The 16227-nt window shown below is 42.7% G+C and overlaps 1 protein-coding gene across 4 annotated transcripts in view; it reads left to right on the top strand.

Moving 5' to 3' along the window:
* NLK (nemo like kinase) overlaps window positions 1–16227 on the top strand; it is a 202232-nt gene that overhangs the window by 117574 nt on the left and 68431 nt on the right. For all 4 annotated transcript variants that reach the window (XR_012228902.1, XR_012228903.1, XM_073565610.1 and 1 more), the window contains exon 3: window positions 6479–6534. Coding sequence is in view for 2 of the 4 variants with exons in the window: in XM_073565610.1 (XP_073421711.1) it covers window positions 6479–6534 (56 nt within the window). In the remaining 2 variants the exon portion in view is untranslated. The remainder of the gene's footprint in view (window positions 1–6478; window positions 6535–16227) is intronic.

Below are 16227 nucleotides of genomic sequence, written 5' to 3'. Positions count from 1 at the left end.
GAATACTTTCATTCAATATAAAGATGTCTGGACCACACAACACAAGCACGGTTTTACCTTTTGTGTCACCTCTATTTAGAATGTAAGCTCTTGTGATCAGGGCTCTCACTTTTTGGTTTGAATTGTTGAACACAATTCTGTTATAAAATTGTCCTTGCTGCATAGAAATACTTGTGACATCTCAAAGTTTACAAAAAATGGTAAATTATCATTTGTATGGAAATCCAGTTCCACCCACTTTTGGAAAAGTAAGCAGAGTTTATACAACATGTGGCCAATACTTACTCGCCACCATTTTCACCTTCTATCAGCATCTCTCAGTTGATCTTCAATAGATTGTAACCTGCCGAAACACTCCAGTGTTTGCTTGAGTGAGCCAGAGGTCACATTTTGAAGGGGGTGTGTATTGCCACTGTCATTGCATACTACCTCTCTCCCCCTGCAGGAACGCTGACTCACTCAGTCGCGGCCCCTGTCCTGGACTCCCTCCTACTTCCTCGTTGGCTGCTGTCAGGGGGTATGCGCACGGCGCCCAGATCGCTGTGCTAAAGTGTCCCCAGCCAATGACTAGGAGGCAATTGTTATTTAAGGCACCTGCATAGTGGTGCTTGTTCAACATTGTTAGTCTGTTCCCAAAACACGCTTGCTAGTTCTCAGGTACCTATCCGCTAGTTACCGCTAGTCCTGCTAATATCATCTGTCCGTCCCGAACTTCCTTCCTATTTGCTGTGCAAATTTGTATAGCAGCCGAACCCGCCTTCACCTGCCTTGCCAGTCTGTATAACAGCCGGACCCGCCGGCACCTGCCAATGTCAACCTATATATCAGCCATACCAGTCTGCACCTGCTAGTGCCTGCCTGTATCAGCTGTCCTCTCCTTCCTGGCCGTTCTAGGTATCAGTCCCTTGGGGGTCAGCGGCCATGTGTCCGTGGTCTGACCTGGAGTACCTGGTGTTCGTGGGAAGCCAAGCCTAACCCCACCATCAGGTGGGGGTCTAGTGAAGTCAGGTACTCACCTAGTCACACTCTGCTAGACTCTACTTGGACCACAGCACAGTGGTTCCACCACTCCTATTATTGATTTGGACAGGACAACCTGTAAGTTGGGGAGTGCAGACTTATGTTCTCCCAGCGCATGCCCTGTGCTCTGTGGGGATTCGCCAGTTTCTGACCTGGGACTGGAGGGTATGTATGAGTTATACATACACCTGGCCAGGTCCTGTCTAGTGGGTGTGACCTCGCAGCCATTCAGTGTATGGAGAGAGGCCTCGTCCACTGGTTGGGAGCATGTATAACTCATACATACCCTCTGGTCCCGGGTCAGAAACCAGCGAATCCCCACAGCGCACAATGCCCCCAGTGTGTGCTCTGAGGGGGATTCATGAATCTTCAGTCACACAGAGTGACTGACTGGAGAGTTATTTGGACCAGACAACCCCTTTGATGCAAGTCTGAGAGTCTTGTATTGGCGCTTATAGTTTAGTGCTCACAAGGTGGCGCCGTGGGACCGGAGGGGTAAAGATAGTGGCGGATAAGTTTAAAACTAGGGTCAGAATTTTTGCATAAAATGGACCAATCTATTCCTTCCCTTTCCTGGCGTTGCGTCCTGTCTAGAGGTTCTGTTTTTCTAATTTTTGGGGGCTGTCCATTGATTAAACCATTCTGGGTGATAGTCCAACTCTAAGCAATTTTTTGGTGTCGATCTCCCATTGAATCCTCAGCTCCTTCTATTAAATATTTTCCCTGAAACCATATCCAAGAGATCCATTAGATTGCTTTTACATATGCTGACAGCGGTGTTCAGTTTCCTACCATTGGAAGCAAACCTCTCCACCTTCCCAAATTGGATCTACATTCTCGCATCAAGAACTTTGAATGCCGGGCAGCCCTTAATGACAATACTGTAGAGCGATTTAACCTTGTTTGGTCTCCTTTGGATTCCTTTTGGGCCATGATAAATTTATGACCCCTATGAGATGGCTATAACTAGGTCATAACGTTCCACATCACTTCCTATTTTTTCTCTTCCTGTAAAATTAGAAAAATTTCAATAAATTTATTACAATTTTAAAAAAACAAAACTAGGGTCAGATACCTTAGGTTAAGAGCACCACTCTAGAGCTGAAAAAATGCTGAAGAGGCGCATCTTACTAGAGGGCTCACTCCTGGAAGACTGTTGGGCAAGGCACCAACTTTAATGAACAGGGTCTATGTGTACTATTTGCACATGTACCTGCTGAATTGTAAAGTGCTGCTGAATATTATGGCTCTATAAATATTGTTTTATTTTTTTCACCTGACTTGCTTTTAAGAGTTAGAAGTCCAATTTTTCTGTCTTGTTTGTAGAAATAACTATTCATCCCAAATTTTGAGCAAGATGCCAGTGAGCCGCAGATGTAGGTCTGAGGCACATGAGGGGCTGTACATTGTGCTCTTTGTATTAATGCAGTGTTACAACAACTAATGTGAGACAAGCTCACTATGAGACAACATTAATAGGAATATTCACAGAGAATAATAGTAAACCTACACAGAACCGAGAGAAAACTGAAGTCAATAAAATATAACAAATTTTATTATCATATTAAAAACATATAAAGTAAGGAAATATTGACCAATAATCAATATAGTAAAAATCCCATATACATAGACTATATAGTGTAAAGCGTTTTATGACAAACTTGCCTGAATATCAAGTGCATGGAAGGCATAAAGAAAAGGCATATATAGCATAAATATCTACCAGTGGTCATTAACCCGTGGCTCCTTTGACTCCAATTACTGTTTCGCCCAGTGGCTTTCTCAAGGAGTGTCACTTTACTGCAGGATCAGACTGCACACTGTAGTCTGTAACCATGGAGACGCATGGGTCTGCATTGGTGCTGTAGACAAAAAACGGTAGGCTATTTTGGATTTAAAGAAGAAATGGAAATAATGGATAAAACTGTGTATAGTGACACTGCTCCTACTGGTAACATTTCAAATTATTATCCAATATGTTTAATAATCTGAATTTTCCTGTAACTAGACTTGTTAACGGCAGGCACATGGACGGTGATGGCTTGACTTTAACTGTCTATTTAGATGATGGAAATGATCCACTGACTGGTGATTAAAAAGAAGAACGATGTCATTTTAAGCTGCTCATTTTTATCTTGGCTTTCTCTTTGCTGCTAGCAAAAAATGTAACTGCTTCTAACATAATTCTGTTGATGTAACACTTTTCCCTAAGTGACTGATGAGCCAGGTCAGAATCTAGAAATTGGGTTGTTTCCTTTTTAATTAAAAGGATCTCTTGTCTCTCACTATAATTTGCCCCTTTTATGTGGCTGGAAACACTTCTGTGTTTCTGTACCTGGTATACCTGAATGAGCTGCCATGTGCCACCCTGTGATGGCAGATAAATGTCTGTCTACCTTTGACCTATGTGTATCACGTATGTGTGTTTTTAAAGGCAATCTCTCACCAGGTTTTTGCTACCTCATTTGAGAGCACAATAATGGAGGAAATGAGACTCTGATTCTATCGATGTATTAGTCAGTTTACTGGGTGCAGCAGTTGTGACACAATCCAGTATTTGGATGTGGCATGTAGCAGAGCTCAGAAAGCTTCCCCCCCACTCACCATTGATTAGCAGCTTTCTGAGTACATTGTAAATTGGCAGTAAGCTGCTTATCAGTGGAGGGGGCTTGGTTGGACCAGGAAGTACACAGGCATCTAGTCTAGCAATGATTATCTCCTGCTGATAAAACACTGATATTTTTGCATCTACAATTTGTATTTGGCATAAACACTATAAAATAGCACTTGGTGTGAGTTTTAAGGTCCTTTTACACATAGCGATATCGCTAAAACGTCACCGATTTTGTGACGCAGCAGCGATCTCGCTACATGTGACACTCCCCTCCGACCGGCCCCCCCGCTGGATATCTGTGATCGCGCGAGATTGTCCTGGTCCATTTCTCCTCTGCTTCCTGCTGGCGCCGACGAGCGAGCCATGAATGCGGGCGGAAGAAGTCATCATCGCCGCGTCTGACAGGTGAGTAACGACCACCGAGCATTGCTGGTGAGGTCTGCCTGTTTGGCAGCTCACTCGTGACCATTTAGCGATGCACCAGCGATCCTGACCGGGTCATATCGTGGACCTAAATGTAACGGGACCTTTAGACTTGCATTGAGAAAGTGACTTCCAGTCCACAGGAAAAACGCTGTTTGATCCGACTAACCAGATCTATGGTCACGTGGTGCAGAGGAGGATCGAATAGCGCTGGGAATGGAAGATGGAGATCGATAAGTATGTTAATACATACTGTGCACATAACTATGATTTAGGGGCAGATGATGATATAACAAAAACACTAGCCTGCTGCTTTAAGCAAATATAAAGTTTTTGGTGGAATTCCTTATGGGAAGAAAACTTTTACTATTTCTATGAACTTAATTTAATAACAAACAACTTTTCTACAGAGATTATTTTGTGATGCTTTAACGTCTTTGCAACAACTGCTGCAGTATCTGTGTGCATTACAATGCTAGGGATGATCACCCCACCTTAGGCCTGTTTCACACATCAGTTTTTTTCGTCAGTTAAAATCCGCTAAAATGGCGGACAACGGATCCGTTCCTGTACTGACCACAACGTTTGGCACCGGACCGTTGTTTAAACGGATCCGTCGAAGGGAGAATTTTAAAGGAACTGCTGCCTGGGGAAGAGAGAGAGAGAGAGTGAATTTTTTTCAGCCGCCAGAACAGGGTTTAGGGTTAAATTTTCGGCCGAAGCAAATCCTCCGGGCATGCGCAATGTAAAATGCGGATCCGGCCGCCCGAAAAAACGTTGCATTGTCCGTCCAGGCATGTCGGCGGACGCCAAAATTTTGGCGGATCCGCAAAAAAACGGATCCAACGGATGGCCAAGCGTCAAGATCCGCCGGTAATGCAACTCAATGGAAAAAAAAAGGGATCCACCAAGCTAAATGTCGGATCCGTTTTTTTTTTTTTTTTGCAAAACGGCGGATTTTGACTGATGGTAAAATACGGATGTGTGAAATAGGCCATAGGGTATTTGCCACCAAAACTTGCCCACAAACGTGCTCCTGAAATACACATTGCTGTTCCGTGAATAGCAGATTTTTCTGCTATTGATCAGAAAAGTTTGCTATTGACCATACATTTAAGTGTTTTTCTAGCCAGAAGACACGATGGGTAACTAACACTACCTGCAGATTAGCCCATAGGGTAAAGCTTAGCCATATACCCCGCTCCACGTTTTCCCAGCAGTTCTGATTGCAGATCCACAACAGACATCGTTGTGGCATCTTTGGTTTGTGTTGAAGCTCATCAGTGCAAATACACAGCAAATGTTTTCATGTGAAAAAAATCCACTGTGTGAATATAACAATATCCACTACCCTGTGCCCACCAACTCACAAACTTCATTCAGATTTCAACCCATCAATAATACGTGGCGCCCATGTCCAGTGGACTAGTTCGGATTTGTAGAATCTGGGCTTCAGGTTGATGAGCAGCGGAGCCTGCGCGTTGGCTAGCTCTGCTTAAAAGTCTGCAGGAGAGGTGCTGGGTCACTGATCATCGGGGATAGTTAGCAGTTTTATCAATGGCGTTCTAGAGTGCATTGTACAAGTGGTCCCAAGTGTGCTCCAACGCTCTCCTCATTGGTGGGACTGCCAGAGACTGACCATTACTGTACTCTGCTTCCTATTTATTTACAGTTAAACCAGCACGCCCATCAAAATTTAATATATTGTAATTATCATATTATACAGCACTGTGTAGTTACAATTGCTCATTCTGCCCTTCTACCAAGCTAATTCTTCTCTTTTCCATTAGGTCTATGACACCATATGATTAAAACCTGACTAGCTGAATCCTTTTAAACGCTATGTAGAAACAGGAGATACATTTTCTCTGCACAAGTCATGAGTTACTGCAAAAGTCCCTGGCAGGGGAGGAGCGGAGCAGCTGGTTCAGGAGTTGAAGAGGGGAATGATTTCTGCAGGGACATGAGACTTCCTGTTTCTACATAGAACAGAGAAGGATTAGCTAGGTAGAAAGGCAAAATGAGCAATTGTAAGTACACAGCGCCATATAATATGATAATTGCAATATATTATAAGGATAAAAACTTTGATGGTTGTGCTTCTCCAATAGAAGTTTGATGTTTTTTGTATTTTTTATTAAAAAGAAAAAAAAGCATATTTTATTGTAAGATTGAGCCCAGCAGACCAATGTAATTTGCTTTTCTTAATTAAGGCCGTATACTAAAGTGACAGATCTGTAATGTTTTGCCATCTTTTTCACGCAGCACAATGGCAGTTTGCTGCTGCTTGTCTCTTATAAAGCAGTGTAATATGTGTTCTATTTGTATGATCAATACACTGCGCATTATTACCCTGCTCTGTGTAATAAAGATAATGTAGCACAGGGCTGCTCCAGTGACTGTGTCTTCTCTTCCTTGCAGGTCCTCTCTGCACTTGATATTCTCCAGCCGCCTCACATTGATTATTTTGAAGAAATGTATCCTCTATGTTTCAGGCGTTTGCTACGCCTAACTGAAATGTACAGCTCGTAATACTGCCGATCTAATGAGCCTTTCCTGGAGGTTTGTGCATTCGTTTTATTAACTGGAAGAAGTAAAAGCTGTGCAGGTTTTGTATGCGTACAGATGGTCCTAGGGCCTATGAATCTGAGTTTGGTGTTATACTTTTGCATTTAAAACGCAAGGTAAGACACTTACACAGTCCTGTAAGGGACGTAGCCCCTATAAAAATCACACCTGCAGTATAGATTTCACTAAGCTTACATAGTGTATATATCATGGCCACCGTTCCACCAGCTCAATTAGAATCCTTCAACTTCCTCTTAGCCTGATTTACAGTTCTTGTTTCTAGTGCTGCCTGAATTAAATCCCCAATACTGACACTGCAGGATCTGCATGGTGTCGGTGCAGACACACTCTTATCCCTCCTCTCCTGTCTGTAGCGGCTGATCACTGCACACATTAGCAACCGACCGCTGCAGAAGGGAGAGGGGGATGAGTGTGCTCCCGCGCGGACATTGTGTGCACCCGTTCCTTGGGCTCCTTCAGTGTCAATCTGGATGGGTCAGTTCAGGAATTTAATTCAGGCAAAAAAGTGTGGAGGTTGCTAAATGAGGTGATGGAGTTATGCACAGAGCCTTTTGCCAGGCCAATGGTGCACCGAAGACTCCTTTTAATTTTACCAGAAAAAAAATTACATGTGCCAAAGTAGTGAGATCTATACTTGCAGGTTTCATTTTTTATTTTATAGGGACTACGTTTCCTGTATGACCATATAAGTGGTTTAATTAGCAATTTGGGGGTGACAACCTCACATTGTATCAGCCACCTGATTCTGTCTGTCAAATACATGTGAAATTGGCAGACTGGCTGGCAACTGGTGAAACTAGTAATGAAATTGCTAATGTGTGCACGCACGCACGCACGCACGCACGCACGCACGCACACACACACACACACACACACATATATGTTTTAGTCTTTTTGGATAATACCCAGGGCCCCTTTTCCATCAGTAAGAACCTTTTTATTATGAGAGCTAACTCTTGAAAGCTCCAGAAAACAACTTGGCTGATAGTGTTGCATAGTACCTATTCACATTCAAGTAGTAGCAGATGATCCTCTGTTACTGATGTGTATGCAGGGCTAGTGCTCATGCATGACCACCATTCCATTCACTGCCTATGTGAGCAGTGGCCATGTATGTGCACTACCTCATTCACAAGGGGCTTTGGGACCCTTGGTTTATAGGGGTCATTCGGGGACTCAGCAGTCAAATTTCCTCCAATGCATCACCTAGAAGTAGAATATATTGTTTAGAGAATAACTTAAAGGGAATCTGTCACCACATTTGACCTATCTAAACTATTAATATAGGCTAAGATTGCTGAGGAGAGTAATATCTGTGTCTGGAAGATGTCTCTGCCTCCAGAGATTATTCTACATGAAGGGGAGTTACCAGTGTGATGTGTAATGGCCGCTCTCCTGATCTCACTGCAGAGCTGTGTGTGATTATACCTGACACATCTGCAGGTTCCTCTCAGCTTCCATCTCACAGGCAGACAGGTTTCTAATATTATCACAATATGGCAGAGCTTAGAGAGAAGTAAAAAATATGTTCGCATGAAGACAAATTTCATTTCTCATGTTCTGTGTTAGTTACTTGTCTCACACTGGTAACTCCCCTTTATGTATAATAATCTCTGGAGGCAGAGTTATCTTCCAGACAGCGTCCTCCCCAGAGCCTGGAAGAGGTCATTTATATAAAGTGATAAAAGGTTTAACAACACCACATCTGATGTGAGACACAGATATTACTCTCCTCAGCATTCTATAGCCTGTATGCCCATATTAATAGTTCAGATGGGTCAAATGTTGTGACAGATTCCCTTTAAGTTATTCTCTAAACAATATATTCTATAGGTGATGACAAAAAGACAGTCATTCTGGGTCATGGGTTAGTGTAACTGGTTCTAATGTCCGCAGCATTACATCCACGCCTGATATATTACATGCAGCATGACGGCTCAGTGGTTAGCGCTTTTTACTAAACTTGGGGTCTTGGTTTTTAAGCAAACCAAGGGCAATAGTCACATGCCATCCATATCTCCTGTGTTTTGCATGATTTCTTCCCAGATGCCAAGAACATTCTAATGGATAGATTGGTTTCCAATGAGACTGACCCTTGTATTTTGGTATCTTGGACAGAGAAATTAAGTTGTGATCCCTGATGTGAGTGGTGACAGTCTTGGTACAGCTGAACAATTGTTAGTGCATTAGGATTTTTTTACGTGTTTTATAGAAAGCAGCCCTTTTTTTCATTACTAGATCTGAATGGCGCTGTCTACTGGTTTTGCCCGAAAAAATTGCTGTCAACCCCACTGGTCCATATTATATATGGACTCCGATGTCTACCTGCACTAATTTTTTTCCTGTGAGTGACTCTCCAGTTTCACATGGGGGCAAAAATAACAGAATCTACTATAGTGGCCCAGCAATGCTGGTCTGCTGGCCTTTGTTGGCGAGGAGTAGCAGTCTCGTTGATATAGGCGGCACGAGATCACTGAGCCAAGTGATTGGCAGTATAGTCATGGTGTCACCGCTGAAGCCACATCAACTAGGCCCATTCACATAGAGGCATCGCTGTGTCAATGATAGGTAAATATTTCAATTTTTTTTATTTTTTTTTTAACTCCCCAAGCCTATAGAATAAATAAAATGTAATTACGGAAAACCCCTTGAAATGCTTATTTATAGCAGTAAGTCTTCAGATCCATTTAATGGCTAAATTATGTTGTATAAAATAGCTGATGTCTTTCATGTTGAATACTGCGGGGTTGTCTCCAGTATAAAGTAAATGGTGAATCTTCAGTGTCAGGTTCATCAGCGAGTTAATGGAACATGAAACGAACAACATTAAATTGCCATTCGCTTTCTTAGTGCAGCGTAGAATCTGTCCTGTTCCCGTTTCAGCTGCTCCTCGTTCGCTGCATGTGTAATATTTGCATGTGCAGATTATTCATTGTGTGACCGTACATCCGTTCCTTACACATTTGCCTACATGTAGATTGTTAATAGCACGTGAAATGTGCAAATATTGCACACTACATGAATCACCATCTGCACTGTATTACTGGGAATATGGTCTTCTTACTTAGAGCGGCTAGCCGACCGTCGTTCAAAATGAAAACCGGCAACAAATGATAAAGTATAAAAAATAATACTCCTATTCCTGTAGGCACCAATCATGTGACTTCTGCAGCCAATCAGTGGCCTCATACGTGCCATATGGGGTGTGTTATATAGCGGACACGCCCTGCAACCTCTGATCGGAGATGAGCCTGATTACTGCTGTGTAGCCCTTAAGATTGCTGACTTGGATGCAACAGTATCTAACTAAATGGACAGTCGCTTTCAAGGTTTGGGCACCTTCGGTAACTAGTCTGTGGGGAAGTTGTACCTGTCTTTAAATAGGACAATCTATTCTGCTGACAGATCCTCATTACATACCCTTCCATCTTTTTGATTGATTTTTTTTTCCATCCTTTTGCAACTTTTCTTTACTAAATTAAACTTTTCCATTTCCACTGTTAGGCTATGTTCACATGCAGCGTTTTTTTCTACAGCAAAAACCTGCTCTCTGCAGTTAAAACGCTGCGTATTTTGGTGCGTTTTTTTGGGTTTTCGTAAAAAATCCTTTCACTAATGAGGCTGAAGGGTCTACTTTGGACTTCAAATAGCCTCCATGCAGGCAGTGTTTTTCTGTTCAGAGTTGTACACAAAAATGTGGCTGACCATGTTGTTGTAGACAATGTGAAAATATAAAGTGAAAGTGCTTTCCAGTTAAAGAAAAAGTAGAGAAAAGGCTATTGATGTCCGCGCTGTGCTTTTTTGCAGCATTTTCTTTCTGCAGAGAAAGAACTCTTATTCTTCAGTAGCATCTCCTCTCCAAGCATCCTCATATGAACTTGTGGGACTGAGGCCATTCAGAGTCCAAAGTGACTTTTGTTGGCCTCGTATTGAATGGCTGTGGTCAGGGGTCAGCACTGTATATGTAGTGTGAACTTGGCCGTATCTAGCAATGGTGACAAATGCACTGCCGGAGAGTAGGAAAAGCAAAGCTCGGGTATCTGGAGAGATTCCACTTTCATATTATCACTATATTAGATATAGTTAGATAAGTTGGGTTTTTCTTACTTGTGAGTGCAGCCTCTCCCCTCAAGGTGGACCCCTCTAGTGCCAGTGAAGCCTTTGATGAATTAATGTCATGGCTTTCTCTGGCAGCTTTTAAGCTAGAAGCCACCTTTTATCCGTTGTAAGCGTGTTCCCTGTTGATTACTGTGCTACAAGTGTAATGGGGTGTTAATGGTAAGAAGTAGTGAAATAGACCTTCACATTTCTAATGGAGCCAAGCTGTAAAATCAATATATGAGCTGAAAATAGCAGGCGGTAATGTGGTATAGATTCACTGTGAAAAATACTGGAGTGAACCCAATAAATATCCAAATATTCCTCTGAATAAGGCCAATGTCTCGGGGATACTGCGACAGAGTGGGATCAGAAGATCGCAGCGTCTGGTGACACATACTCCTGCGGTGGTTAGAATGGCTTCACCATCCTCTTCTGGCTTTTTTTTTTGCTTTGGTGCTGCTTAGGTGGACTCCTGGCGTTCTCAGCTGTTCTGAGTTTGTTACTCCCTGTAGGTATAAGAACCCTCCTCCTTGCTTCTGGCCTTGCCAGTGATGGTTGCCACTACCTGGTTTGGACTTGAAGGAGAGAGTTCAGTGTTTGGAGTTGGCGGTTGGAGAGTTTTTCAGGAGATTTCTGCATGTAGTTGAGTTGCATGTTTATCCTGATCTACCATTTGGTTTCTTCTTTCCCATTCTTCCTCTGTTTCCCACTCTGTTGCCTTGTGGGTGTATTTGTATGGTTGTAGTTTTCTTTTATCCCTCTCTGGTTAGTGTTTGCCGATACGCTTCGGCCTCACACCTCCCTGGGTGGGGGAGGGAACAGATCAGGGTAAGATAGGAGTATAGCAAGGTACGAGACCCCGGCATCTCCACCATCTGGGAGACAGGGATAGCCTATGGTGCCCCTAGTTTGAGCAGTTGGGTAGGTGCCCACAGTCCCTTGTCACTACATGATGGCCAAGTTCACACAGCTTTAATTTCGGTCAGATTGCTGTTGGTGATAGTTTCACATCGGGCTTGTTCAAATTCTCCTTTTTTTTATTTTTTTTTTTTCTTATATGGACCGAATCTGTACATTCAAAAATCTCAGCATGTACTAGTTTCTTCCGTGTCAGTAAAGACTATATTCAAGTTTGTGGGTGCGTAAAAAATAATCGTATCACATCTGGATCAACCCTATACCATCCAATTTTTACATTGCTATTCTTTAACAAGGAAACTGTATTTGGTCTTGAAAATGTTTAATAACTACTGATGAATTAAAAAAAGATTGGAAGGTGATTACAATTGAGATGAAAATCACCTATTTTATTTGTTCTGGGTGAAACTCTTTATTTATAGGCTCGTTTGAAGCGTAAGGCTGTGATCTGATGTCAGCCGTGTACAGTACATTAAAGGGAATCTGGCACCCTTTTTTTCGACTATGAGCTGCCGCCACTGACATCAGGTGCTTAGCTACAGCATTCTGTAATGCTGTAGATAAGCCCCCAATGTAACCTGAAAGATAAGAAAAGAAAAATGAGTTATATTATACTCACCCAGGGGCGGTCCGATGGGTGTTGCGGTCCGGTGCCTCCCATCTTCTAACGGTGACATCCTCTTCTTTCCTTCCTGTCGTGGCTCCGGGGCAGGTGCACTGCTCTGCCCTGTTGAGGGCAGAGCAGAATACTGCAGTGCGCAGGCACCAGACCTCTCCCGGCGCCTGCGCACTGCAGGACCCTGCCCTCAACAGGGCAGGGCAGTGCGCCTGCGCCGGAGCCGCGACGGGAAGGTAAAAAAAAGGATGGCATCGTATGAAGATGGGAGGCACCGGACGGCGACACCCATCGTACCAGACCGAACGCCGGGGTGAGTATAATCTAACTCTATTTTCTTATCTTTCAGGTTACATTTGGAGCTTATCTACAGCATTACAGAATGCTGTAGCTAAGCCCCTGATGTCGGTGACGGCAGCTCATAGTCGAAAAAAAGGGTGACAGATTCCCTTTAACAGCTGTATTTTCAGGCAGAATACTCTGCGTACTCCATAATTACTGGCACTGACATTAAATCATATTTTATTTTCTCTGGTGGCTCCTGAATTTCCTGTCCTAAGGACCAACAAAGAAATGGTGGTGCCGATCATTTGAACAATTTGTTACCCCTACCCAGACCTCTGACAATTAAATATCTTCCATGCTTCAAATCATACTGCCAAACAATTCCTGGACCTTGAAAGAGGAATTTGGGACTTTCTCTCTGTATCTTGGGGGCTTTGTGGGGGCTCAGGGCGGCTGATGTACTCAATTCTGCTCAAACCCTGTCTTATGAGGAAAGGTTGCAGGATTTGGGAATGTTTAGTTTGCAAAAGAGAAGACTGAGAGGAGACTTAATAGCTGTCTACAAATATCTAAAGGGCTGTCACATTGTAGAAGGATCAACTTTATTCTCATTTGCACAAGGAAAGACTAGAAGCAATGGGATGAAACTGAATGGGAGGAGACACAGATTAGATATTAAAAAAAACTTTTTGACAGTTAGAGTGATCAATGAGTGGAACAGGCTGCCACGAGAAGTTGTGAGTTCTCCTTCAATGGAAGTCTTCAAACAGAGGCTGGACAGACATCTGACCTGTGATGATTTAGCGAATCCTGCTTTGAGCAGGGGGTTGGACCAGATGGCCCAGGAGGTCCCTTCCAACTCTACGATTCTATGATTCAATATTAAGTGATAACATTTTTATAAAATAATTATAATTATGTTAATATTGAGCATAATTAATTTCCGCCCATTGGTTCGGCCCTCCACAACAGTCACGGTCTTTCATGTGACCCCTCGGGAAAATTAATTGCCCACCCCTGATCTACAGTAATATAAAGCTAATAAATTAGGGGAGATGCAGCTGCAGAAACTTGCTCTCTTGTAATTGTTTAGTGACAGCAGTATTCGATTGTAAGGGATAAAAGTTTATTTTTCAGGGTCGGTCCTGGTAGCATAAGATGAGCTAACATTTAGTGTAAATGTCCATTATCCAGTGAGTTGTTGTAATCCCTGTGTAGTTAATGCTCTGGTGGAATTTACGGACTTTATTATTCCTTACTCTAAAGAGATCAATGCATTTCATCTGTCTGAAGGAGACTTCTCTGACAAGTGGTGCAGAACGGAGTAAAATATCACACACCCTGCTAACAGCGTGACCGTAGTGTACATTGGTGTTAATTACGTTACACAAAAACCTGCAGATTGCTAATAAGAAAGAAAAGCAGCGATGCAAAACTAAACAAATCACTTGTTTTTCCTATTGTCCCTCAAGCACCAAAAATAAAAAAAATCTAAAAAAAAAAACTTAACAGGTATAAACTGTATATACGGATGGAGAAAGGAAAAATAAAAAGATAAAAAAGCACCCCAACGTTATTACGGTCGATATCCATTACTTGTATGTACATTTGTGCACAACGGCCCAGTGAGCAAGACAAATGTTGCGCCTATGGGTGAATTGGGAAGATCCAAGTTTTCCCATGAATTTTTCTCTCTTTGCCCCTGTTTAATCTTTGTGCACACAGAGCTTGTATTAATATGCTTACAGCCTTCTGTTATCAGTGCCATTCTAAACCTCGTGACCGCCTATGAAACTAGCCAGATTACACCTCGTCGTCTTTGTGGCGGTCTTTTTTTCGGTGTAAAGGCTTCCATACACATTAGACTAACGTGGGCCGCACCCGCTGGCATCGACAGGTTTGACCTACACCTCATTTTATAGCGACTCTCATAAAGAACACGAGCACTTGAATATGGGAGTTGTCAGCTGAGATGGACGTCTGCCAAACGAATGGCGGAAACTTTGTTTGGCTGATGGCAATCTCATGTGTATGACCAGCTTAAGGCTACGTTCACACAGGCGTGTGTTTTGGGATTAGTACTGCAATGCATGGACCAGCTGCGGGGCTCCTGACTCACACTTGGAAGCCAAATATATGCCTATGAGGCTGTTGACTTCGGATCAGGAGACTTGTGACACATGAATGTGTGAATGTAGCCTATGAAAGTCACATCAAGGCGCTATTAGAAATACATTGAGATAGCGACTTCCAATATATTAGACGCCATGTGATCCAGCTAGTCTCAGAAATGATCATGTGGATGAGGGTCGGAATGGGGCTGATAAACTGAGAGGTTGGTGATCAATAGGTAGATTAATAATATACTTGGTCAACACTAAACACTGTAAAATGCCTTACAGAGACACATTTTCTTGGGATTGCTTCCTAGACTTTGGGGTTTATCCTTTTTTTTTTTTTTCATACTAATTCTGTTAACAGAACATAGATTCTCAATCCTTTTGGGGATTGCACACGTGCAAAAAGGCTCCATTGCCTTGATTACTTTTGTGGCCTAGCTCATGGAGTTCGTCTAGGGTTGCCTCTTCTCCTGAACTTCATCTATCCAATTACAACATTTTTAAAGGGGGCATTTGAGACTAGTGAAAGGGTGGATGGGGTGAGTTACAATATCGTTCATTGTCTCAGTGCGTTATCCTTTGTTTAATCCTGAACAATCCCTTTTAAAAACTCTTTAAAGTACCTTGAATTTAAACCTAAAACTGGGGTGATTTCTAAGGTACAGGACTATAAGAAGAATGAATGACAAGTTGGCGATTATTGCAGACTTTGAGACTCTCGTTCTTCTCATGGGGTTTTTTATGTTCCCCCAAATTTTCTAAATGTTGAAAACCTGACGGTGGTATCAGTCGGAATAACTGCGCACCCAGTACTCGTTCTCCCAAGAAACGTCAAGCCCCGCTGCTCTGCAGTATACGGCCATTTGTTTTATATGTCCCCGGCAGAAATAATTGGCCCACGTTTCTCCTCGAGAACAAGTTGAACTTTAATGCCTTTTTTTTTTTTTTTTTTTAAGTTCACAGAACTATGATTAATATGTGGGTAGAGCGCCCAGAAATGATCTAATTCTGAAGTTGTGAACACGGATCATTTATTTTCACTCGTCACCTGTTACTCCAGCCATTAAATAAAATACGAGGGCATGTGAATGAAATCTGCTGCGAGGACGATGCCAGCTTTCTTGTCTGTTTTTCACATTTGCGGGCTTGAACGGAAGTTTTAACCCACTTGGGCACCATCTGTTCGAGAGGCTGTCACATCTAGAAGCAAGCAGGAACATCAAACGCACTCGTCACTCATTCCTATTCTGATGCCCTCATTAAATTACCCACAGACAATCACATTGCTTCTTCTCGCATCAATGGCACCTCCAAGTCTCTTTCAAGGGGAGTGCCACTTAGTGGAGCTCGAGCGTGGAGAGGGGCAGGTGCCTTTAGCCCTTCATGTAATTCCAACTGCCTTGCAACGTTTGGGCATACTTTTACTTAAGGAGGCTTTTTGTTTTTGTTTTGTTTTTTTTCTTTGAGTGAATATCTGTTAAGACTAAAGGGTATGCATTGTGCCATATTTGTGCCAGCTGTCTAAAGCATGCTAGTTTTAT

Source organism: Dendrobates tinctorius, unplaced genomic scaffold (assembly GCF_039654945.1).
Source record: "Dendrobates tinctorius isolate UK_male_01 unplaced genomic scaffold, ASM3965494v1 ptg000016l, whole genome shotgun sequence".
Taxonomy (NCBI): Eukaryota; Metazoa; Chordata; class Amphibia; order Anura; family Dendrobatidae; genus Dendrobates; species Dendrobates tinctorius.
The sequence above is the reverse complement of the archived record's forward strand: the minus strand, read 5'-3'. Positions and strand labels throughout refer to the sequence as shown.